The sequence below is a fragment of the Hypomesus transpacificus genome, unplaced genomic scaffold (assembly GCF_021917145.1).
Source record: "Hypomesus transpacificus isolate Combined female unplaced genomic scaffold, fHypTra1 scaffold_236, whole genome shotgun sequence".
Lineage (NCBI taxonomy): Eukaryota > Metazoa > Chordata > Actinopteri > Osmeriformes > Osmeridae > Hypomesus > Hypomesus transpacificus.
In genome coordinates, this window is record NW_025813770.1 from 153,943 (window position 1) to 172,186 (window position 18,244).

The following is an 18,244-nucleotide window of genomic DNA, read 5'->3' on the forward strand; positions in this document are numbered from 1 at the left end:
CTTTTGGAGCACACTGTACATACTAAGATAGGATAAAACTATCGAAAGGATAGAACTGTCGAAAACCTGAGAAAACCTTTCTTGGCCACATATGCTGTACAATAGGTTTGCATTAGGTTGCATTAGGTTTAAAAATAAATAAAAAAAAACAACGTATGAAATGACAAGGTGACTTCCAAGTTAGAAATCCATTCATTTATTGTTATTAGCGACAACAACACAACCACAGACAAATGTGTTTATGAATACATTATTCTAATATACACAATTGTAAACTACTGGATTCATATTGTTTACTGTATTTACTGGTGTCTGGTGTCTATATTTCCTGATCTGAAACTGAGACTGCAGCAGGAAGGAAAAGCAACCCCTAATCACAACATCTCAATGCCTTACAGTGAGCCTCATGTGAACTGGTCTGTGATATGCAACAACTGTATTTATATGCCGCTGTTTGAATGGGATTTCTGCATTTATATGCTATCTTTCGGTCTATCCGGTCTGTACTGTTGAATGACAATTAAAACTATCTATCCATCTAGTACACAGGACAGAAAGGTCAACATACAATTTAAAACATATAAGTGGTGTAAGAACAGACATGTTAACACCATGAAGCATCATCAGAATCCTCTGAAATGACTGTACTGAACTCTGGAGTTGCTGGCCATTGAGACAGATCTGACTACATCCAGGCTGTCTGGTCATAGCAAATATTCAAGAGAGGTAAATCTATGTGATTCACAGTTGGCTATTTTACATAAAGTAGGTGCTGGAAGGCAGGTCTTTCAGGATATTAATTTTCACAACCCATCAATGTACGATGTTCTAATTGACCTTCAATATTATGTTAAATCCTTCTGTGAAATAAAAAAGACCTACTCTCTTCATCTTCAAACAAAGCTAAATGAAGAATGTGGTTTAATTAAATTCTGTTTCAACAGCACAGATTTTCCGATATGCAATTGAAATAGAGACAAAAGGCTGGCAACACGAGGGGGATCACAGTTTGAATAACTTAATCCTAGATGGGTTCTTTCTCAGGAAAAAGAAGGGGGCCGAGTTAGGTAAGGTCATGCCATAGGAATCTTGGTTTCTTGCATTCCCATGAGGGTGCGGCTGGCCGCCTGACCTGACACTTGTGCTCTGTGTTGTATGTTGGGGAGGCGTTATGGTGGAACATAATAACAGAGTAAACACAGCCCGTGCCTCATTACCCACTTCGCTGCTACTGCAGGTTCTTACACATCTGGCAGTCCTCAATAGACCTGGCATCTGAGTCTGCATGTGACAGCATTTCTACAGTCATCCATCTCTCCATTCAGGAAGCATGCGTCTATCTGTTTGTTTTTTCATTGGGTAACGAATGGCTTTAATAATCAAGAAGAGCTTGTAATTTCATATTTGAGTTATTACAAGGTCATATAGATTGTCAATCAAATCATTCTGTAACTGCATAATCTGTGATTCCAATTATTTCAGTTATTACATTCAATGATCTCAAATGGTCCCATGTTTACTGTAATAGTGAATATGTTGTCAATGAATGCTCTGTTTCATGAAAAACAGTCAACACACACAGTAAATGATGCTTCTCTCTATCATGGTTCTTGTAATTCATTCCTGTTGTCATTCATGTCGTTTTTACTTCCTGTAGTCATTTATGTTGTTTTTACTTCCTGTAGTCATTTCTCATCACTGTTGTTGTTGTTGACGTTGCCTTCCTCCGCGGCCACAAACTTGATCTCGGCGTTGGCAGTTCGCGATGTCACGCTGCTGTCCCTCACCTTGTGCTTGAAGAGGAAAGGGAAGGTCTTCCTGAAGGACTTCCTGAAGCTGCCGCCCATGAAGCCGTAAACGAAAGGGTTGACAGAGGAGTTGGTGTAAGACATGCAGTTGGCCCACGTCTTGATCTTGTAGGTGGCATAGTTGGGCTGGTAGTCAGGGTAAAAAGACTGGAAAAGCACAAAGAGCTGGATGGGACCCCAGCAGATGGTGAAGAGGAGGACGATGACCACCACCATCTTGGAGATTTTGCTTCTTATGGAGATGGTCCTCTCTGACAGCAGGTTGACCTGTGACGTAGGGAGAGTCATTCAGATTAGGTTGGTTTCATCTATCTTTCAGTCGACCATCTTCTATCAAAACTGTTAGGTGTGACAATGATCATAAGTGTACTACCTAGAACATCCACCAAAGACAGCGCCCAAGAACACCATTGTGTATTCATTATGGACATGCACTGGAGCTGAAAATGTTGTTTTGGGTTCACAAAGTCCTGACCTGGTAGTTGTTGTCCACCGGTTCAACAGCAGGCTGCCCCACCCTCTTCAGCATGAGAGTGTAACAGAGGGAGATGGTGAGGACAGGCAGGAGGTAGGCAGCTATGAACTGGTAGAGAATGAAGGCCCTCTCGTGGGCCTTAGAGGGAAAGCGTTCCATGCAGTAATGCCTGGGACCATACCAGTATCCCTCTTCGATCCTCTGGTACAGGAAAATAGGGATGGAGAGGAGGAAGGAACCTGGAGGAGGAAGGAAAGAGATATGACAGGGTAGGACTAGAGACATAGTGAACTAAGTGAGATTATGTATAGTAGGTAATTATCATAAAGAAACTATCCATAGGATACCTAAAAATAAAGTGTGATAAAGTTTACATTCGCCTTCTCAATGTGCTCCGCAAAAGTGTCTACATGCAGTTTATGGTTGGTTTACTGCTATTGTAGAGAACAGTCAGATTCGACTGCCCACCCTCTGGCTGTGTTACTCACCGATCCAAATGCAGATACTGACTATCATGGCAACCCGAGGCGTGCGGTGGCGGAGAGATTTTAAGGGGTAGACGGTGACATAGCAACGGTCACCGCTCATAGCTGTCAGTGTGATACAGGTGGCCTGGACCGTCACCTACAAAACAACCAACCATTGATAACCATCACCCTAGAGATACTGAATTGGCCTTACATTTGAACATGTCAATTATGTAAAGAATCTTGTCACACTTGATCCAACCGCAAAAATGAGTACTATAATGAATTTCAATTAATTAATAGCACCAGTGCACTTGTGTTGGAGTGGAAACAGTGTGGATGTGTAGCCAGAGTCCTCAACCCTCTCTAAACAGAGAATGGAGAGGAGCGCAATCTGCTTTGCAGCACTAATTAAGTGGACTGTAATGCATAATTATTTGGAATCTGTCTAGGCAGCCAACTGGCTGTGTAATTCAGTAAAAAAATTCAGGTTTGAATATTCAAGATGTGAGGCATGAAAGTTTATGTAGTTTGATGCATGCTGAGCAAGAAATGGAACTGGAATCTGTGACAAAAAGTGACGGAAAAGGTATTTTCTGTGGCTACTACAAGGGATTGGATGACGAAGATACTGTATTACTGCTTTCCTAAACTTGTTGATTCATTTTATCGACAAGGTAATTAAATTTCCACAGGCACAGTTGAATGAACCCCACTTGAGGTGGGTATATTGACCTTACCGATGATATACACCTGCATGGGTGAGAATGAGACACATTTCAAACCAACCCACTTCATGGGTGGATATCAATTGTGAAGTGGAGTCATTGGTCTTCCAGAGAAGAGACAGGGAAAGAAAACTGTTTTTCAATAATTGAGATCTGATTGAAAATTCCGATCCCATTCTAACTACGGAAACCATTCTAACCACATACAGATAAGTTAGATTGGAGCTTGTAACCAAGACATCCTAGCCTTCGTCACAGCATCGTCACAGCACAGTCAAATTGTTGGGAGCCTCATAGTCTTTTTTAGTTTGTAAATGTTTTTAATCTCTCCTAAACTTTAGATAATTCCATACATATTTGAGTTCTACATGGCAGGTTATAATTACAATACAACATGAATCGCAACCTACTGTAGCCTGTACCTCTCCTACCAAGCAGAGACCCTCCCAACCTACTGCCTTTCATTTCAAACCACAGCTCATCTTCCATTAAGCTGAGGATGCAGAGTGAATATAGATGTGTGCTGAATACAAATAAAACCCCCATTACTTTCACTACCTATGAAAAATCAGTGACATCAGTCACCAAAACTCAAATTGACTATTTTGATTACAGGAAAGGAAAACAAAAAACACATGCAATAGGTAACAGGCAAGAGTCACGCAAATGAGAAATCTATCACCTGAGTGACATTGAAGCGAGATAATCACTTATTATCCGAATAAAATACAAATCTAATCTCCCCTGAAACTAAGACCCAGGGGACACTCGGCAGTCTAATTTGGGGTAACCATATCTTGTCACTTTAGCGTTTGCTTTCTTTGATGTGTTACCTGTTGAAGGAAGGCAACAAATTTGCACATGAATTCCCCAAAGATCCATCCAGGCAGAGGGTAGAGTGTGGCAGTGAAGGGAACACAGCATACCAGGAAGATGATGTCAGTAGCTGCAAGGTTCGCTGGGAGAGGAGGGAGGACGGTCAGAAACGTTACATTCTGTGATGGGATGGCATTACGTGGTTTTTGAAACCAGAATAATCAAGTATATAATAATCACGTAAAAGGTCCAAGTACTGTCAAGTTGAATTCAAAGTGCGGATGTTAGATTTGTATCTTTTTTTTATTTTTTGTAATCAACAATATCAATATTCGGATCAAATTCTGATCTATCACAGGATAGCTCATGTCTGATTCGATAAAGTATTTCTGATTTGTGTGCTTTCAGAACTCACTTGAAACTATGGACATTACATTTGAAGATTACAGATTGCAGCAGATTCCATTTGTTGTAGTGCAGAGGCTGGATCTGGTCATTTATAATGTGATGCAAAGGCCTATGGCTATATTCATCTACAGTGATTGGTCAGAAGTGGACAAATACTCCACACATGGACATGGACAGCTCCCAGGTGGCAGTTGGAAAAACAATATGTGGAATATTAAAGAGGCTCCCTTATAACAGCCTCCAGACAAAATATTCATTCCACGTATGGAAACATGCAAGCCCTCATCAACAACAACTAACACACACAAAAAACACACAACAAACTCACGTACATACACACGTACACACACCCACATACACACAAAGGACATGCATCGATGTTGTGTGTTACAACTTCACAACTGCATTTCAAATACAAATGTCAACCAATTTGAATTTACTTTGAAGGAGTATGAGACCTAGATACAGAACCTGGTAGGCTATCAAATTATTCATTTTCATAAATTTCCGTTTCACAGTTTCAAATAGTGACAATATTTGTAAAAAATATTTCAACATGTCCAAGATGTACCGCACATTGCATTTTCCTCTGTTAATTTCTTTGATTGAAAATAGGCTACAAGTAATTATCGAACGTGAAATCGCGGTTATGCGAGTGGACCCCCTCAGCCAACGTTGCAGCTATAGCTGGATCTTCTCCCTGCTCACCTATATAGAAGTTGGTGGCGGTCCTCATCTGCCTGTGTTTTGAGATGACATGGATGACCAAGGAGTTTCCAACCAAACCCACAAGCATGATGAGCGAGAAGAAGAGAGGGACAAGCCAAGCGTCCGTTAGGAACGGATGTTCCTCCCCTTCCTCGTCCTCCGCTGCCGCCGAATCCTTTCGAGAGCTGTTGAGCTCCGAGGAGTTGTTCAGCCACAGCTCCGTAGAATTCCATTCATGCGATGCGAACATAGCGGAGCGTGCGGTTCCTCTGAAGCTTTCAGGAGAGAGTGATAGCCTACAACTGTGTTTCCTTTCGTTTAAACAAACTGGTGCGTTAAGCAATAGCGTGTATTCAAGATTATAGAGGTAATGGATCAGTAAAAACGCTTTATTTCATAGATCCTGGGCGGAAAATTAGTTGCGCTTTGTAGTTCTTCAAGCGTAATGACCTTTAATTCCTCTGCTTAACCTTAATAGCTTCTAGAAGTTCAGGCCCGTTTCTGTTGGGAGCAGTGATGTGTACCTATAGTTTAGTTTTTGAAGGACTTTCTAAACGTGCTCTCTCCAGCGACCAGATTGCTCTGGCTTTATAATGAGCCACAGGCACACGTGGGTTTCTGCTTGCCGGATTCTGGCATAAATAACTGATATCAGGTCTCCATAGCAACATAGCTCCCCATCTCGAGTTTTCAGTCTACGCCACACACGCATAAATATTATTTTTCTCACTTTGTTCAAAATGTGTAAGATATTGTGGTGCTGTTTATCTGCTATTTTGCCAAGACTTGTAGTTGGCCTACATTTTATACTGATGTTTTTGACTATGCCACTCCATTTAAACACAGTCATACTCAGCTATCAGGCAATTTACTGTGGTGACAATAATAATGTTGTGAAGTGGACTTCAAACGCAAGCAATTCTAGGGTGATAGTAGGAGTAAATAGTGATACTTGAGACAAATGCAGAAAACAACATGCTTCTCAAAAGTAGACTATAACAAATAGGCTACATTTAATCTACTGTATACTGCTGGACGCAGTATATTTTGTGTCTATTTACACCCAGTACAAGAGGATGCTCACCTCCATTGACATGCAGGGGAGTCAGTCACGACACTGCTCATCAGTTCTGCTTCGAAGGTCATCCCAAACTGAAAACACACACATTTGTATTCTTATATCACTGCACGGAGCCTCTGGTATCGTTCCCCTGATACCGTTTGACATTTGGATGCAGAGGGGCTGCTTGAACTTCCAGACACAGTCCGGCTTGGCAGGGTTTAGTAACAAGGATGTCCAATGTTAGAGGGTCCTCTGGGGGTAGAACACCCAAGTTGGACCCACAGAAAACAGCCTGATGTCTGGAACTTTGCCAGAACTGTATGTACAATAGTATGTCAAGTATCTATGGCACAGTGGATTGCCATCTGCACGTGTATGGATGCAGACCTGCACATACTGTAGCCTTCAGTGCCGGAACCAGATTGCCTTCTTGCCGGATTGCCAGATTGTCTGGACATTGTATTATGAATAGAGCCAAAAGTTATATACTGTAAAATGCATTCATAATATTTGCTCCAAAGGGCTGGCTTCAATTTTGTTTTGAATGATAGTTCCCTTTGCTTTGACTACTAGAAGTGTTATTTTCAATGCAATCTCCGACATGGAGCATAATGATAGGCCTAGAGATGGTAAGAGTTCATTCACCTTTTCTAAGGGAGAAGAGAGAGTGATTGCATGACAGCATTTACTCCAATATACAACTATTGTGCTATACTTGATAGCTGTCGTCACAATATGTGACCTCAGTGTTATGTCTGACACACCTACCCAATCAAATATGGTAGCAGTCACTATAGAAAACCTCAATCCCAGTAGTGGTAGCTGTTCATAAGGATTGCTGATTTTTACTTAATGCCATTCAAAAATAATAATAATCAGATACACACTGGAAAATGAGAAGTGTGAATGAAAGATGAAGTTAAAGATGTGTGAATGGAACATCCAGAGAAAATGTTCTTCCCAGAATCAATCTTTTAGAAAATGTAAATCTTTATAGCCCCACACCAACAAAAATAGTATACGATTACCCGGCCTGAAATAAAATGCTGTGTGTGTCATCGCCCCTAGTCCAAAATGAAGATGAGCAATTTGCCTCCGCATGCACATCACTAGTATATGGATCAGGAAGGATCCCTTGGAGGCTTGAGAACAACATGTGGGTTTTGATGATTTAAGCAAGACTACCACATTAAGTTTCGATACCAGGTGTTAAACAGTTGCACTTTTGTTCTGTTGTATTAAGAATACCAACCCCCAATAAACAGAAATATATATTTTTTACTATTACATGCATAAATGTTGAATAAATAAATGGCCGTCAGGTGGCTGAGACGTTGGAATCGGGCTAGTAATCAGAAGGTTGCCGGTTCGATTCGTGGCCATGCCAAATGGCGTTGTGTCCTTGGGCAAGGCACTTCACCCTACTTTCCTCTGGGGGAATGTCCCTGTACTTAGTGTAAGTCGCTCTGGATAAGAGCATCTGCTAAATGACTAAATGTAATGTAAATGTTGCCTAATTTCATTTGTATCTTATTTCCCCTGCGCAAGTAGGTAGATGAAGATACAATAAATTACATAACAGTACCTCAAAGGTCTCTATTCAGAATTACATAACATGTTGTTTACAAAAGGTAAAATCTATTGTGTGTGGTAAATGATGGACAATTTTGTACTGACGTAAAGGATTTTAATTGTTTGCATTGTGTTCAAAGTGTTTGCGAGAGGCTGACTAGTGTTAGTCTGAACAACTGTTCAACAATGTATTAAGGAGATTCGGAATCATCAAAGGCAAAACAACTATTGCCTCTATAATATAAAAAAATTAGAAACAGTGTACCAGAAAGCAGAGCAGTTTACCGAAGCTCAAGTGATGATGAGAGATGGTGTTTGATTGGCTATAAATAATGTAAATGGTGCATTGATTCCTCAAGGATTTGTTTCCGCAAGAAACTATCTTTGAGAATGTGTAATGAAGCTCCATGATGTGTCAGAATCGACAACTGCGGACAAAATATATAATTAAAACATCACTGCATTGGAAAGAAACAATATTCTACACATGAAAAGATAAACCGTGTTTGAAGTCTTACTAAACCATGGGGCTCTTAAGGAGAGCATCAAGAAGACCTATGCTAATATGATGTGTGACAGGGAAAGAAAAAAAGGTTATGTAATATTGTCACGTACTGCTGTCTTTTGGTGCGTGTAAACCTTTTAACTTTAAACGTTTCACCTCACTGTCCTTGGCCCACAGTCACATGAAGGGAGGTTTTCATGTAGAGGGAGAATAATGCAAGTGAGAGTGTAACCATTGAAGCTCCACAGCAGGTGACATAATACTTTGATCAAAATTGCTCCACAATCTGTTTGGACTGGCTGTGAAAAAGGGCAATCACTTTTGTGGGACCAGACAAGGTTATGGAAAACTTCCTCTCTCTGGTCATGTTCTGCTTACATACTAAGGTGGACTAGGCGAATGTGCTGAATATTATTATCTGGAAACAATACATTACTAGATTGTAAGAAGAGAGGCAGATTAGAGCATGAAACAAAGATAATATGTAAAAAAAAAAAAAACGAGACAAGAGCAATGCCAATAGATCAATAGTTAGTAAGAGCAATAGATCTTCCTGTGCTCCAAGGCCTGTACTTATTGATACATTGGTCCAAACACCAAGATTCTTTTAGTAGTATTTCCTTTACGAACTTCTCACGAGCTACAAACCTTCATGTTTCATAGAAAATCTTTATCAACCAGTCTCTCATTACGAGAGATGAAAGACAACAAACAAACTGGGAGTCCTGATGGTACAGCAGGACAAGATTGATACCAGTGATGGCACAGCTTTCATGCAAGACTGACTTCAAAAGTACCAGTGTGTGTGTGTGTGTGTTTTTCAGAGAAGAGAGATCCATTAGCCTCTATGTTTTGCAGTCAGATGCATTTTAGACAGCAAATCCAGTTACAGATAAGAAGAGATAGTTACATCATCATTTCATCATTATTGAACGTGCTGTATCTAACCAACTGTCAAACTTTCTCTCTCAGAACAACCTGCTTGACCCCAACCAATTGGGCTTCAAGACTGGCCACTCCACAGAGACTGCCCTCCTTTCAGGCACCACTGCCCTCCAGTCTGCCAGAGCGGCTTCAAGGTCATCCATCATCACTCTGCAGACCTTTCTGCAGCGTTTGATATGGCTAACCACCAGATCCTGCTCTCCAGACTTTCTGAGATGGGCATCACTGGCACTGCACTCCAGTGGATCTCAACCTACCTGTCGGGAAGATCCTACCAGGTCTCCTGGGGAGGCAAACTGTCAGACCCTCGCCAGCTCTCCACTGGTGTCCCACAGGGCTCCGTCCTTAGACCCCTCTTCTTCTCTCTGTACACCACCTCACTTGGACCAATCATCACCTCCCATGGCTTCTCCTACCACTGCTACGCTGACGACACGCAGCTGTACCTGTTGTTCCCCCCAACCGATCCGGGGATCTCATCTAGGATTGAGGCCTGCCTCGCAGACATCTCCGCCTGGATGACCGAGCACCACCTCCAGCTGAACCTCGCCAAAACAGAACTTCTCATCATCCCGGCCAAACCCTCCATCTCCCACGATCTGTCAATCACCCTGGGATCTGCGACGGTGACCCCACTCATCCCCTGCCAGGAACCTTGGGGTTACCATGTAGATTCACCCTCTACAAAATCCAAAAGATTAGGAAATACCTGTCTGAGCACTCCACCCAGCTGCTTGTCCAAGCACTTGTCCTCTCCAAGTTGGACTACTGCAACTCGCTGCTCGCCGGTCTCCCAGTTTGCACAACCCACCCTCTTCAGGATTCAGAAGCAGCGGCCTGACTGGTCTACAATCTACCCAGACGCTCCCATGGTACCCCGCTCCTCATCTCCCTCCACTGGCTACCCATCACGGCCCGCATCAGATTCAAGACCCTGGTACTGACCTTCCAAGCAGTGAACGGGACTGCACCCGACTACATCAAGTCTCTCCTGCAGCCTTCCACCCCCACCCGCCACCTGTGGTCTTCTTCAGACAACCGTCTGGTGGTCCCACCGTTCAAGACCGCCCGATCCCAACACAAGCTCTTTTCCTGCCTGGCCCCCCAGTGGTGGAATCAACTGCCCACCTCCATCAGAGACACGGACTGTCTCTCCACCTTCAAGAAAAGGCTCAAGACGCACTTGTTCTGGGAGTACAACGGTACGTAGGAATGGTTTGCTGGACCCAATGCTAGTTTCCTCAAGGATCACAATGACTCTTGCTCAGAGACTTGTTGCTCTTGTTGGTTGGTGGTAACTGATTTAAACGGTTGTACTCGCAGTTAAATATTTTATTGTATTTTATCTCATTTTTTACTGTTGCTTGCTTTTCTACATGTACACTTGCACTTATAGCGATTCATGTTGTTTAATTGCAACTTGCTTAACTACATGCTCTTATGGTTCTTCCCTTTGGCACTTATTTTTGGTTGTTCACAATATGTGCTTCATGTTTTGGCTACCCGCAGTGTTTTGGGGCTATCTTGTTGTTATTATCAGTGACCTATGCACATTGTAAAGCTCTCTCTTGGAAGTCGCTTTGGATAAAAGCATCTGCTAAATGAATACATGTAAATGTAAATTTCAAAATAAAATCAAGTTCCGTAAAAGGGAGTTTATGTTGGAAATTGATCAATCCCACAAGATTAATTCAGCTGACCACTACTGTGTGCATCGCTGAGACGTTAATTAAATGGTGCAGTACACAATATTAAAGTCTTTGTTGTTTTGCAATGAGATGTAAATTAGGAATGTTTTCTGTCAAATAAATGTATATGTTTCTTTCATGAGATGAGGATTGAACAGTATTTGTTGAGTGAGCATTGAGTTCTTCTTGAATTCTGAGGTCGACGGTATTGAAGGTTTGCTACCCAGTCCCAATGTCCTTCTCTCTTTGTTACTGCCAAAGGTAATTGGTTTATTGAAGGAACATGAACTGACTCATTTGTTTTGCAATAGTAGAGGAGGCAGGCAGCATGCTCAGATTAAATTACTGCTGTTGATGTTCATGGCAGATGGGAACTCATGCATCCTTGATCATTGTACAACTGGGCAGAGAACACTGAACATGACATAATGAAACTCATTGGCATTGAACTAAACCATGATTTTACGAATACACCTGGAAAGTCTTAATGTGTGGATGTGTGTCCTTGTGAGAAAATTAGAGACACGGTGTGAGCGAGAAAGAGACAGTGGCAAATAAAGAGAGGAAGAGAGAGAGAGAGAGAATCTCCAGTTCTCTATATATACAATGCTATGATTGAATCATTAGATGATGCAGCATACTGCATCTACGATTAAAGAATAATACCAGTTTAGTGTGTTATGGATGTGCAGATGGAGGGTGATAATTTGTTCCTTTAATGTGACCGACAGACAGCAAGCAGAGAACATGAATATGTAGATCCCTCACTGGCATATGTAAAGAAATTCATTCTACATGTGTATTTTGTTGAATATTTATTCTGATGAAAATTACAATAGCCCTATGATGAATAATGCTGTGATACCGGACAAAAAAAGAACTACACTGTATATGTACTTTCCCCCTGACAGATTCTGGAACAGTCATAGTAAAAAGGTGATCCTTTTCTGGAGCACAAACTGTGACCCCCCACTGCGTTTCCATCTGGGCACTTTCCAAGGTGCCAGGGTGCCATTTACACATGGTTATCGTTACAGTCGCCTAAAATAACTTGCTCTCTTACTCTACTCCAAGTAAATCAGGAATTGTTTGAGCTTTTAACAAATTACACATATTTTATTAAATAACATGTCAAATTGTATGTTACAAAAGTCTCTTATCTGATACTGCACCCAATAACATACTTGATCATGACAGTAATGTTACAGCAGCGCCCTCTTGTGATCAAAAATTATAGTTTTCTAAATACTTTTTTCCTTGTCGTAACAGATCCACGGTCAGCTGTGAGATACAGTTTCCATAGAGATCCAAGTCTGTACTGATCGCAGACCTGCAGTTTCGAATCTGTATGTCACCACAGACAGAACTAGAGAAATGACGTTTGTTATTTCAAGTCACATGTTCCAGCAATCCCCGTCAGCTGACTGACAGCGAGCTTCTTCCTCCTTTTGATGGTGCTAGTTTTTTCTCCGTCAAGACGGATGAAGAGCACACTATTTTAGGAAATTGAAACACACTGGTAACACTTATTACGTTAAAGTAAAGATAACGTTGGTGTACAACATATAGGCTGCTAGTAACACCGTATAGATGCTTCTGGAGTGTATGATGAACGGACACGCCATCCTCTACACCGGGGTCACTTTGGCCTTCTGGAGTACAATTCTCATCGTCGGTAAGAATTCCAGCGATAGATTTGTATTTTTGCTTGCTATTGTAGCGGAACATTTGTTCCATACTAAATACATATTTGTCATTCATTAATGTCGTTAAGACGACTGTGTCGCGCGTTCAATGCCTTGTAGCTAGAACTAGCTAGCTACATCGTTAGTTTAGATCGTTAGCGAGCTAGCTTGATGGCTATACTTGCTACTACGAGTCATTTTTGTCTGTGACATGAAGGCTAGCTAGCTTGCTTACCCCTTGATCAGCATTCAGTAAAGTCAGACTGCACTCTAGTATATAATACAAATACGCAAGAATATTAAGAATAGTAATTGCAGAATCATGTGTACCAGTAGTGTCGGCTGCGTTCGCTAGCATAGGATCACTACATAGCTAAGTAATGTGTACAGTATACTATAGCTAGCCCCTGAGAAATCAAGGAATAATTGGTCACTGTATACAATCCTAGCCTTACTAGCCTTGTTGGAAACACTAGTCAATATAATTAACATTTAGGCACCTATTTAAGAAACCTTAGTGTTTGCATATGGCATTGGAAAGCTACATATAGATAACTTGCTTTGTGAAATTGAACATTTATTGTTCTTCTGTGGAATGGAGATACTATTCACAGTTGGGGAAGTGGGAATGTACCAATTTTCATGTGAGCGTGAGCTATCACAGTCCCTCTCTATGACACTATCATACCACTGGAACATTTTTTGTTGAGTATATGGTGTACTATTTTAGACCCAGTGTTGTTGACTAATGAAAACAATATATATATATATTTCATAGCTGTGTCTGCCGATTTACTTGTGTTTAAATATTTTGTTACAGGTATCTGTTATACAATTTTTGACCTTGGATTCCGCTTTGATGTGGCATGGTATGTATATGTCTATGACAAACCTTTGACCAATAGCCACTGTTCCAGAATGGCCATCCAGTCTAGAAATAGATGCACTTAAAGTACTGACAGGCACTGCTATTCTCATCTCCCAATGTTAAAAGTACCTAAATAAGCAGCTTAGTAATAGGCTGTTAAAATGAAAGCTGAAATAACATATAAATATAAGAAATGGCGCCCCCCAATTGTTGTCTGAAAATGGTATTCCACTGGCACTGAGCTGTTTGTGTTGCTAACCAACTCCCAGAATGCCTCGTACGTGGAGACAACACTTTACCTTACCAGTGTTTCCCCTATGTTGATTTTTCCGTGGCGTCCCGCCACCTGACCTGCCCCCACTGCAAAAAAAAACCTTGGGGAAACACTGCTTACTGTACCTTTTAAGTCTGTGTGTTATCAGAAGTGGAACTTTAGTTATTAATATTTATGTACACTGAAGGACAAATTCAGAACCAGGTAATGAGATATTTCATGATCTAATTTGCCCCTTGCCATGCACAATGCTGCAATCCCCCTTCCCCTTTTCAGGTTTCTCACAGAGACCTCCCCCTTCATGTGGGCTAACCTGGGGATCGGTTTGGCCATCTCCCTCTCCGTGGTGGGAGCTGCATGGTGAGTCCTCTGTCTGCTCTGTTTAGTCTGGGCTTACCAGACAAACCACACAGGTGACCACTGCAATTCCATTGGAAGGGAGAACTCCTGTGGTTGTTCATGCATGGCGGAATTACGTAGATGAGAAGGTGTGTGGTATCGTAAGGATCCTCTAAACCCTTTTTTGTTTCTGTTATGTTTGTGTTACAGGGGAATTTACATCACTGGTTCCAGTATCATTGGGGGTGGAGTTAAAGCACCACGAATCAAAACCAAGAATCTGGTTAGGTAAGCCACTGAGAAAGTTGACTGCTGTAGCCAGAATCTTATAACAGCTCCCAAATCATGCTCTTGGTACACTCAAAACCAATTAGTTTCAATTTGGCTGGTAAGAATGCCAGCCACGTTGCTATCAGTCTGACTTAATGATAAAATCAATAAAGTGCACGGGGGAAATCCTTAAACTCGCAACACAAAGAGAATCTTGTAGTTTAGTAATAAACCAGAATTTGTAGTATACAGGTATTGTTCTTTATTGCCTTGCCTTCACTGGCATCTTCTTACCAGTGTTCTTCTTCTCCTCCAGCATCATTTTCTGTGAGGCTGTAGCCATCTATGGGATCATCATGGCTATTGTCATCAGTAACATGGCCGAGGTAAGCACTTTAAGTGAAGTGCATAACATTGATGATCCAAGCAGGCTTAATAGATAAGGGAAGTGTGCAGCTCTCTTATTCTGTCCTCTTGATGTTTAAGGGATGTGTGCAGCTCTCTTATTCTGTCCTCTTGATGTTTAAGGGATGTGTGCAGATCTCTTATTCTGTCCTCTTGATGTTTCCGTTTCTTCCTTAGAACTTTAGCGGAACTACACCAGAGTCTATCGGGGCGAGGAACTACCAAGCCGGTAGGACATAGCGTTTAATTTGATATCAACTGCAAAGCAGCTACAATGTCCAGGAATGTACAGTGTACACAAGTAGTCTGGTTGAACCAGCCAGTGAAATGTAGCATGGAGTAATGGTTTGACTGTCCTCATCCCCTGCCAGGTTACTCCATGTTCGGTGCTGGTCTTACCGTGGGTTTCTCCAACCTGTTCTGTGGCATCTGTGTTGGCATCGTGGGCAGTGGGGCGGCCCTGGCGGATGCTCAGAACGCCAGCCTCTTCGTGAAGATCCTCATCGTCGAAATCTTTGGCAGCGCAATTGGGCTGTTTGGAGTGATTGTAGCCATTTTACAGGTAATCATCTCTCCACCCCTCCTCTTATTCAATATCCCTGCCCCCTCGTTTTCCTCTCCTCTCTGGGCGGACCTTTTTTGTCATCTTGCCTAATCCATAATATGCTTTTGCCTTTCTCAGACATCAAAAGTAAAAATGGGCGACTAGAAGACATATCTACACAATGATTAAAGACAAGACAGCTGGACGGACAGATGGATAATGTAAATACATAGTAAATTATTGAAATGTCTTCTTTTTTGTTTTTTTTCTGTGATTATTTTTAACCATCATTTGCTGGAGAGTGACAGATTAGCATCATTTTGTCTTATTGAGGATCGCAACTCTGTCAATAGAGTAACATTTGGCCTAATTCCCAAAGCGTTAGACATAATTATTTGCTCAAAGTTTTAATGATTGCGTACCTCCCATCATCTAATTACATCATCACAATTAAAATGGCTACCTGATGGAGGAAGTACTCTGTAGTAGACGGAACACATCTTTCAACACTTCCTGATTCCATGGCCGATAGAGAAGTGATGGGTTTCCATTATTATGTACAACTATAACTGCTGTCAGAAGCATATGATCTGTGTGAATGATGGTGGACTGGTACAAATGCAGACTGTTCTGTAAAGGGACTTACTGTTCTTATATGGAAGCAAAAAGCTGAATGTTGTATTTGATGGATTTAGATATTTCACATCTGCTTGAATAGTCTTGCAAACAATTCCTCTTCTTAAATCACAATCTCTCCGTCTTTTCCGAATCTATTTCAGAACATTTTTATCCCAAAACTCTTCATGTCTGATTGGTTAAAAATGTGAATATAGTAAATTGGTGTGTGTGTGTGTGTGTATATATAAAAGGGCACGTGGCTGTCTTTGTGAAGCATGAGGTTGTTTACCATTCTGTGTACCTTAGCTTGTTTCGTCTTATTAATGTTTTTCTTTTCTTTTTTTTTAAGCAAGTGGTCTTGACCCACAGAAAACTGTGGCTGAATCTTACAGTATTTCACTCAGTTCAAGTGATAATGGATTGTGTCAACAGCCATCTCAGGTCGGGAACCTTGTAAATGATCCATTCATGGAGTGAGAAATTAGCCTACAACTTATTTGTTTTCAAGACCTTTTCTTTCCAATTCTTTGTTATGTTTTTTTCTTTTCTTATGTTTTACTGTATGTAGTCATTCTGGAGCTTGAATTATTTGAGTTCCTCTTTGAGCTTGACTACTGTGAACGGTCTGACAATGGTACCCATGTTCAGGAAGGTGTTCCCTTGTTTAAATAGACGCCTATGCTGTTCTTCACTTACACCTACTGTTTGTAGCTGAGATTGGGGTATTGGCCTGGTGCTTGATTTGGGACAGGCCAATACCCTAACCTGAACCAACATAGAGAAATACATCCCTGACCAGTTGGCCTTTTTCATAGTCAAGTCAAATTTGTTTTGTATTTTGATTATTTGGTTGCTGTCATTAGATTAGATCAGTTCTAATCTATACACATTGTTCCAAATGAGTCTATATTCAACAATGTGATGTGAAATTCCTATGGATCCCTACAGGAGTCTGCAAATGGAAAGAGGGTTAGAAGCACCACCCTTCCTCTCCTTCTGAGGGAGTGCCCTCCAGTATTCTGACAGACGACTGTGTGGTTCATCACCAGGCAGTCAAAATGAGGGCTCCCCTTTTCTCCGTCCCTGTTGTTACTGTTAAGTTGATCTTTAAATGTGTGCTCTGTTTATTTTGAATGTAGAAATCTCACAGCCCTCTTTCCGCATGCAGATAAGGCTCCTGTTGACATGTCAAGCTGAATCATTTGGAGTAGTTGTGGTGAGTCTCATGATCTTTCATGTGCGTGTCTGCTGTGTTCAGGCGTTTACTTTTGAGCATTCCTAAATGGACCTAGACGTTTATTCCGAGGTAACCAATCAGGCTTGAGAGAGCCCCAGGCTACGGCTGTGTTTGAATACTGGACCAATAGATGCATCCATCATCAGTTCTTGAGGTACTGTTGCTGATGTCTTAAGGCTGAATCGTTGGAGGACTGTGCTACTTAGCATAGACACGTCTGTTCATGTCAGGTCTGATTTCACGAAGCAAGGTTGTTGTTTTTTCCAGCCATTCATACTCTTGCCCAATGTTAAGAAATCTTATATGGTTTGAGACTCTCTTCAAACTTGATTGGGCCTCTGTTGTAGTGGTGCGTCATTCCTCATGCAATGGAAGTTCTAGAAGTCCACATATGGCTGTTTGATATGTTGATGTGGTGATCCCATTGTTTTGACACGTGTAAAATAAGTGACTCCATTAATGTCCAAGAAATAAATAACAATTACAACGACACCTCACATCTTGTTCTTATTAAAAAATTGTGTTTTAGCTTCGATTTAGCTTTCACATTTACCATACTCTATAAACATTTGAGCCACTAGGTGGTGTTAGAGTAGAAGCCATCATTTGACCAATGAAAGAATAGCACCATACCTTCCTTATTAAACAAATTGTAGAGCTAGACTTTATCAGTAGATACCAGCTACCAAGTTTGTCGCTGACCGTCTCTGGAGAAGGGGATCCCACACTGAATTGCCCTTCCCAACGTTTCTTCCATTTTTCCTCCTGAGATTTATTGGGAGGTTTACGTGCAGTTCTACGGGCGTTTGTGAAGACCTCTG

At 41.4% G+C, this 18,244-nt stretch overlaps 2 protein-coding genes across 2 annotated transcripts; one reads left to right on the forward strand and one right to left on the reverse strand.

Annotated features, from left to right (window-relative positions):
• Nucleotides 1-208: 208 nt before the first annotated feature.
• Nucleotides 209-5,961, reverse strand: kiss1ra (KISS1 receptor a). The gene is made up of 5 exons (XM_047014327.1): nt 5,411-5,961; nt 4,312-4,436; nt 2,772-2,907; nt 2,284-2,522; nt 209-2,075 (listed from the first exon to the last, which is right to left on the reverse strand). The coding sequence occupies exons 1-5, from the start codon at nt 5,658-5,660 to the stop codon at nt 1,686-1,688; spliced, it is 1,140 nt and encodes a 379-aa protein (XP_046870283.1). The 5' UTR covers nt 5,661-5,961; the 3' UTR covers nt 209-1,685.
• A 6,633-nt stretch (nt 5,962-12,594) lies between these two features.
• On the forward strand, nt 12,595-17,915 carry atp6v0b (ATPase H+ transporting V0 subunit b). The gene is made up of 8 exons (XM_047014330.1): nt 12,595-12,858; nt 13,689-13,737; nt 14,287-14,370; nt 14,560-14,637; nt 14,936-15,005; nt 15,202-15,253; nt 15,396-15,586; nt 15,707-17,915. Exons 1-8 carry the CDS (start codon nt 12,774-12,776, stop codon nt 15,731-15,733), a joined length of 636 nt encoding a protein of 211 aa, XP_046870286.1. The 5' UTR covers nt 12,595-12,773; the 3' UTR covers nt 15,734-17,915.
• Nucleotides 17,916-18,244: the final 329 nt, after the last annotated feature.